The 8,478-nt window shown below is 39.1% G+C and overlaps 1 protein-coding gene across 1 annotated transcript in view; it reads right to left on the reverse strand.

Moving 5' to 3' along the window:
- Positions 1–7,437, reverse strand: part of trim54 (tripartite motif containing 54) — a 69,701-nt gene extending 62,264 nt beyond the window's left edge. The window contains exons 1-3 of the mRNA XM_043682147.1: positions 7,149–7,437; positions 6,435–6,607; positions 2,239–2,410 (exon numbers count right to left, since the gene is read on the reverse strand). Coding sequence (XP_043538082.1) covers positions 2,239–2,410; positions 6,435–6,607; positions 7,149–7,316 — 513 coding nt within the window. The 5' untranslated portion in view covers positions 7,317–7,437. The remainder of the gene's footprint in view (positions 1–2,238; positions 2,411–6,434; positions 6,608–7,148) is intronic.
- Positions 7,438–8,478: the final 1,041 nt, after the last annotated feature.

Consider the following 8,478-nt stretch of genomic DNA (forward strand, 5'->3'; position numbering starts at 1 on the left):
CACTCCCGGCACCTTCCCATGTGACTGCAAGTAATGCAAACCTGCACCCACACCTCACCCCTCACTTCCCTCCAAGGCTCCACATCCGACAGAGATTTACCTCTATCTCCACACATATCATGTGTTCGTTGCTCTCGATGTGGTCTCCTCTACGTTGGGGAGACAGGACGCCAACTTGCAGAACATTTCAGAGAACATCTCTGGGACACACGCATTAAACAACCCCATCGCCCTGTGGCCAATCACTTCAACTTCTCCCTCCCACTCCATCAAGGACATGCAAGTCCTTGGCCTCCTCCATTGCCAAACTCTAGCCACCCATGCATGGAAGAAGTATGCCTCATCTTCTGCTTTGGGACTCTACAAACACACAGGATCAATGTTAATTTCATCAGTTGCCTCATTTCGCCTGTCTCTACCTTATCCCAGTTCCAACACTCCAACTCGGCACTGGCCTCTTGAACTGTCCTACCTGTCCATTTCCCTTCCCACCTATCTGCTCTACCCTCCTCTCTGACCTATCACCATCACCCCCACCTTCATCAACCTATCACATTCCCAGCTACCTTCTCCCCAGTCCCACATCCCCTCCCAATTATCTCTCAGACCCCTTGCCCTCCCCACCCCCATTCCAGAAAAAGAGCTCATGCTAGAAGCGTCAACTCTCCTGCTCCTCAGATGCTGCCTGACCGGCTGTGCTTTTCCAGCAACATACTTTTCAAGTTTGATCTCCAGCATTTGCAGTCCTCACATTCTTCTCATGGTTTGATGAGAGCTTCTATAAGGCAATACATTTCTTTTCTTGTGCTCGAGCCCTCTTGAAACCTTTGCCTTCCTAACTGCCAACTGAATCTGCATGTTATTATTAAGAGAATCCTAAACTGAGACTTCCAAGTCCCTTTGTGCTTCAGATTTCCAAAGTCATTCCTCATTTAGAAAACAGTCTATACCTCTATTTTTCACACCAAAGTTCATTACCTCACATTTTCTCACATTGCATTTCATCTGTCACTTCTTTGCCCATTCCCCTTTCCTGAAAAGTCTTTCTGCAGGTTCCCCACTCCTCAACACTACCTGTCCCTATATTTGTGTCTTCTACAAACTTAGCAACAATGTCCTCAGTTTCTTTGTCCAAATCATTCAACTAAAACATGAATAATTATGGTCTCAACACTGACCCCTGTAGAATTTTAATAGTTACCACTGCCATCCTGAAAAAGACCCCTTTATCCCCATTCTCTCCCTTCTGCCAGTCAGTCAATTCTCTATCCTTGCCAATACCTTGCCCTAAACACCATGGGCTCTTATCATATTGAACAGCCTCCTCTGGCTCACCTTTTCAAAATTCAAGCAAATCACTTCCACAGACTCTCCTTTCAATAGGTAATGAGCAAGTTAGGCAAAGAATTCTAACATTTTTAGGCCTCTTGATGAACTATGCTGACTCAGCTTTACTTTACTATGTAATTCCAAGTACACTGCAATCTCATCCTTAATATGGAACTCTAAAATCTTATCAATGACCAAGGTCATACTAACCAACCTATAGTTTTCTGTCTTCTGCTTCCCTCTTTTCTTAAACAGGGATGTAACATTAGACATTTTTCAATCCTACGGTACTTTCCTGACTCCAGTGATTCCTGAAAGATCTTGACAAGTGCCTCTACAATCTCCTCAGCTATCTCCTACAAAATTCAGGGTCTGGTCCAGGTCATTTATTCACTGTCAGATATTTCAGCTTCCCCAGCAACCTCCCCTAAGTGATGGCCACCTCTACCCACCTGGCTCTTTTGAAGTTCTGGTTTGCTGCTGATGTCCTCCACTGTGAAAGCTGATGCAAAGTACGTATTCAGTTCCCCCATCATGTCTTTGTTCCCCATGGCTCCTCCTTCAGCCTCGTTTTACAACAGTTCAATATCCATTCTTGCCTTTCTCTTACCTTTTAGATACCTAAAGAAAAACTTTTGAAATCTTCTTTTATACTATTAACTTGGTTACTCTCATGTTTCAAGTTCTCTCCCTTATTGCTTTTTAAATTATCCTTTGCTGGTATTTAAAGGGCTTCCCAATCCTTTGGCTTCCAACTAATCTTCACTACATTGTGTACCTTTTCTTTTGCTGTTATGATGTCCCAGACTTCCCTTGTTAGCCATGGCTGCCTCAGCCTCCACTTAGTAAGTTTCTTCTTCCCTGGGGCATATGTATTCTTTAAATGCAAACAAAATATTAATAAGATACCTTTTGACGTTTGTAGACATTTTGAAGAGGTGCCACTTCACAATCTTTGTGCGCACCAAATACTTTGCACATTGAGCAAGTTGGAGCCTCACAAGTCAGGCAGTAAATATTAATCTTTTCCTCTTCATGCTCTTCACACATTAACTGCTGGTCAGATTTGGTATGCAGAGGCCTGAAAGAAATTAAAGTTACGCTATGACTATAATTTTCAGAAATAAGTTGTTTCTCCTGAAATGAATGCACCTCCTCCACCAACACTGACCCACACCCATAATGCAGATGAAACACATGCCCAAACAAATACATCCTCCACTCCCAACTCAACAATTCCAGACCCAACACACATCCCAGACCCAGCCTCCACAGCAGATCCAAATGCTCCCAGCACAACCTCCATCCTACCCCACCCTAACGTACCCCTTTCCTCAGCTCCTTCAACACATATTGGAAGTGGGCGGCACGGTGGCTCAGTGGTTAGCACTGCTGCCTCACAGCACTAGGGACCTGGGTTCGAGTTCCACCTTGGGGGATTGTGTGGAATCTGCACATTTTCCCTGTGACTGCATGGGTTTCCGCCAGGTGCTCTGGTTTCCTTCCATGGTGAATTGGTCATGTTAAATTGCCCATGGTGTTAGGTGCATAGTCAGGGGTAAATACAGAGTACAGGAATGGGCCTGGATGGGTAACTCTTCAGAGGATTGGTGTGTACTTGTTGGACCGAAGGGCCTGTTTCCACATTGTAGGGAATCTTAAAAAAAATCCATCTTCAATTTAACCAGGACCTTTAATCCCAGCATGAACCTCAAAATCTCACTCCTGACACAAATACATCACATTCCCCATCCCCATCCTATAATTCTCCAATGTTCCCCATCTCAATTTCTTCTTTCTTCAACAAACAGTCAGACCCAGCTTATTCCCATCTCCACAAACTCAACATAACCCACCCACTCATCCAACCAATAGCTGCCCATACTTCCATTTCCCTCCTTTATTAACACATTCCTCACCACCTCCACCTCAAACAATACACTCTCAATGATCTCCAATGTCACTTGCTCCAATTTTGCCAGAATCGTAACCGTTGCCATTGCATGTACTCATAAAGCACTTCCAATATACATGAAAACATCTCAAATCAATTTTGTGGAAGACAAAGTAAGTTTAGTAAATTAAGGGCAATATGGTGGCACAGTGGTTGGGACTGCTGCTTTACAGCACCAGGGTCTCAAGTTTGAATCCAGCCTGGGTAACTGTGTGGATTTTGTACATTCTCTCCATGCCTGAGTAGGTTTCTTCCAGGTACTCTGGTTTCCTCCCACTATCCGAAGATATGCAGGTTAGATAGTTTAGACATGGTAAAAACCCCAAGCGGGGTTATGGGAGGTGAGGTGGATCTGGGTGGATGGTATTCAGAGGGTCAGTGCAGACTTGATGGGCTGATGGGCCTCTTTCTGCACTATGGATTCTATGAGATAACTTGGTTTAAATTCTGAACAGCATAATTGCAGAAATGATATTTTGGACAGATTTGTAAAGCAAAGTGTCAGAAATTGTTCACTTTGACCAGCAGTTAACTGATTTATAGTTAGTGTATTTTTAAACATGAAAACATTCAAAATCATTAGTATAGAAGTTGGGAGGTCATGCTGCGGCTGTACAGGATATTGGTGAGACCACTTTTGAAATACTGCTGTAATTCTGGTCTCTCTGCTATAGGAAATATGTTGTGAAACCTGAAAGGGTTCAGGAAAAACTTACAAGGATGTTGCCAGGTTTGGAGTTTCTGAGCTGTAGGTAGAGGCTGAAAGGCTGGGGCTATTTTTCCTGGAGCATTGGAAGCTGATCGGTGACCTTAGAGATGTTTGTAAAATCATGAAGGACATGGATAAGGTGACTGGCTAGGGTTTTTTCCCCAGGGTAGGGAAGTCCAAAACTAGAGGGCAAATACATCAGCTCAGTGACACAATAACACACTAAGCCTTAAATTTGAATCCAATGCAATAACGTAATCTGTTATCTGGGTTCTACCTGAAATCAAACTAGATGATCTCAATACAGTTCCTAATGAGTGCAAGTCAATATTCACCCTTAATTTAAAAATCATACAACACCAGGTTATAATCCAACAGGTTTAATTGGAAGCACACTAGCTTTCAGAGTGTCGCTCCTTCATCACAACCGCCTGATGAAGGAGTGGCGCTCTGAAAGCTAGTGTGCTTCCAATTAAACCTGTTGGACTATAACCTGCTGTTGTGTGATTTTTAACTTTGTACACCCCAGTCCAACACTGGCATCTCCAAATCACCCTTAATTTAGGGTATTTCAGTTTTCACAGAAAGGAAGATAGTAGAGAAACAAAAAAAACTGTGCAGTAGGATGTATTCTGATATGATTGGAATTAATATTGAGTGGAGTGTGTTTATCACTGAGCTGATGCCACACCCATTTTGGATTGCTTAATACCACTACTGAGCACAAAACGCCCATTGTACAAGCTAGCATTCATAAAGAAATAAAGAATGGGTGTGTTACACTTAAAATTATTTATTTTGTTCATTGCACTTTCACATATAGTTTTTTTGACTCTGATCTGTATAATATGGATCAAAAATTTTGATAACACCTATGTTAAATGTTCAGTGAACAAAACAATGAGCTTATAAAATAATTCTGAACTTTTAGCTACTTGCACACTGTGAATTACTATACAAGTATACAGTTACTACAACTAGAGCAAAGTGAATGTTGTGTAATTCATAAACTTTAGTTAATAAAACAGCTGCACATTAATCAAAAACTTAGATGAATATAATTGAGGGTTCATATAAAGATAAAATGTGAGTGACTAATAACTCACATTGGAGAGTTATCATTTGCCATAATTGACTCAATGATAAGTATCGGATTCAGTAAATCCTAGCTTTAAATTCTCTTGCTAAAATAAATTAACCTGCTAATATTCTCAGTTACTCATGGAACCTTAATGTGCATACATTGGCTGTGGTGTTTTCCCCAATTACAATAGTGACTGCACTACATTAACTGCAAAGCACTTGGAATGTCCTTGAGTGAAGGACAAAGTTTGAATTCTCTTAACAGTCAACATTTAGACTATTTACCCATCACTGTTATTTGGAAAAAAATAATAACAACTGCAAACTAGATAGACTAATTGAGATGAGAAGTTTCTGAAGAGAAAAGTAAAATAACTTTATCACTGAGAATTCAACTTTATATTTAAAATACCTTATGTTGGTGATTTGTTTGACTGCGTCAGACCATGCAATCGGAAGTCATAGCTTCATATTTTAAAAATGATTTCATATGAATAGCACTGATGATGGGCTCTGTCATACATCAGGGAACTTTTGGAGGAGATGTGCTGGTAGCAAACAGCCTTATTTTTGAGGATTTCACAAATAGCATTTCTACTTAAACATACACGTCTGGTGTTAGATGTTCCTCCTTTCATCCATTAATCACAGGTCTCTTAAGTAGGCTTTGATTTAATGCTCCAAAGAAAATAAGACATTGGAACTAGAATTATTTGTTATTAAAAGCAGAGACCATAATATCTTTTAAAAGAAAACTGAAAATTAATTTTGGAACAATATAGGGCCGTTAAAAGTGATTAAGCCAATAGGAGTAGTTTTGAAATGAACTAATAAGAAGACAGCGTGGAAATCATCCGTATATATCCATAGTCCTCTGTTGGAAACCTCTTTAAAAAAAAAACTTTAAAAAAGACACAAAGATCATAGTGTAAATGCTCATTTCAATATGTGTCATTTCATCATTCCAAATAAATTGAACACAAAGATTTCCACCTTTTCATTCTGTAGTTTTATGGTTTCAGACTCAGTTCCCCATATTACCTGACTTACCACATTATTCCTTTTCCTCAAACCTTGTTAGTCTCTTAATTTAAAAATTGTGACCATTTCCTACAAAGTACTATTTGGATTCCCATTGTGGACCATTCTACTGTATTCCCAAAGGGATTTGATATTGTTTGTTCACACTTTAATTCCAGAGTGTGGTTGGTAGAAAACCTACTTTTATTTTACCTCAGCCAAAAGAACAATGCAGGAGTACATGATCATAAGAAAATGGTCTCCATGTTTGCAGACCATTAACTAAAGCACATCCATTCTCAGTTCAGCTTTCTCTATTAATAAAGCCCATTACGTAACCTGGATGATTCTTGCTTGTAGATGTCAATGATATTTTCTACCAGGAGATTTCTCTGCAGGCCATAAACTCCATGGCGATCCAGTACTACTTCATGTCGGCAGGAAGGACAGCGAAAGCGACCCCCTGAAGGCACTGTCGTGGAGCCTCTTGACTGCCAGAATGGGTTAGAAGCCTGGGAATTACATTCCAAATGAAAAAGTGTTAAAGAGCCCTCAAAGAGTATTCAGCTACATAGTGTGTTACTCATAATCCTTTGCCTTTTGTCAACTTTTCTCTTTTTGTAGATTTTCTTCTTTGTTAATTTTTACTTCAATGGAACCATGCAGTTGAATACCAGTGTTATCATCCACAGGTCAAGCAAGGAGAAAGATTTTTTTCATTAAAAAAGGGATGTGCTGAACTTGAACATATTTTCTCCCCCTCACTATATTTGTGATCTGACATATTTTCTTTTCTCACTTCTCATTCCCTGTGTCCCTTAATGTGTAGTTCTGCCATACAAGCAATCTCAGGCAAAGCAAGCCTAAAAATATTAAAACTGTCTTATCAAGAATATGTTTCTAAAGATTAGTTTGCATGGACTTAAAATGTTCATATGTTTACATGAAATATAAATACATTAAGCAGCTACTGAAATGTTCCAATTAATTAATATTGCATGAATGTTAATAACTATACCATGGTCAAATTTTGGTAAGTTCTGAAACACCTACCTGGAAAACATCATTGGCACATTTTCTACACAAGTTATGTTGACATGGTAAAATCACAACCGGTTTTGTGAACATTTCCAGACAAATAGGACAAATAAGTTGTTTCTCCAAACTGTCCATTGTCTGCGCGCCTCCAAGCATTGGTTTGAATCCTACTGCAAGGTTCATCCCCAAAATCAAGAGATTCACTCAGTTAGGTAGAATTTATTTTTTCCTCTCTCTTCAGAGCTCTGGTTTTCCTACCCTGTGCTCTCAGCTGAAACATCAACTGTCAGGCAGCCAGTTAAATTTAGAAACATTTCACATTGCTTTTCTTTTAACCCACAAGTCACATGGACTAACAGTTGTGGGCCCTGCATTCCTCATTCCATATTTATCTCCTGAAATGTGAGACTGAGATTTTGAAGAGCCATTTGTTGGGCAGCTCTTTCCCTCGTCAAGTGATGTTTAGTCATGCAGTATACTACAGATTAGATTAAGTACCAAAACAAAATTGAATGCAACTCAAAAGTTTCTGAAATCAACTCCCTAAACTAAGCTTTAAATATAAAACCTGGAGTTAAGTCCAATGCAACTTGTTATCCTATATACAGCATTTTTTTCTGCTCAACAATATTGAATATATACACATTTATTGAATATATTGAAACTTGTTGAATATATACATTTGCTTCACTTTGCAACATTAACCTGATTTCATGAATAATCGATGCACAAAACAGGTGAAAGGTTTGCAAATTAGTTAATTAGGAATTACAGTCCTTAGACTAATCAACTGAAATCATCAATTAACACAATGATGACATCACAATTAAGATGGGTATAAATATGTAATGAGAAAAAAACAATACCTACCAAAGCAATGCCACATCTCTCAAGAGAATGTTATTAACTACTCATTTTTCATGAAAGACTGCAATGCCAAATGATAGGAATGGTTGTCCCTAGCAAATGCTAAGAAGGATTTCGCTGAAAGTAGCATCGAAGGAGGAATGACATGCTGGTCTGATGCACATAAAGTTCAACTATTTCCAAAAGATATAAGTAAGCTATTTCTTGCGATGGGCAGTCTCCTTAGGGAACCGGATCTCTCCTAATTAAATCTAACTTCACCTCCTCTTCAAAATCATCCAACCTTTACTGTCCTTAGAATTAGAATATCCATTATTAACACATGTACTCAAGTATAGAAGTAAAGGAGTACAGTGAAAAGTTTTATAATGTCACCTCTTATGGTGCCATCTTAGGTACAAGTATCTAGGTACAAATCTTAGGTATAAAAGAGGAATAAAAAAGTAAAGTAATTGCATTACTTTACAGTGTTTAAAAA

Source organism: Chiloscyllium plagiosum, chromosome 3 (assembly GCF_004010195.1).
Source record: "Chiloscyllium plagiosum isolate BGI_BamShark_2017 chromosome 3, ASM401019v2, whole genome shotgun sequence".
Classification (NCBI taxonomy): domain Eukaryota; kingdom Metazoa; phylum Chordata; class Chondrichthyes; order Orectolobiformes; family Hemiscylliidae; genus Chiloscyllium; species Chiloscyllium plagiosum.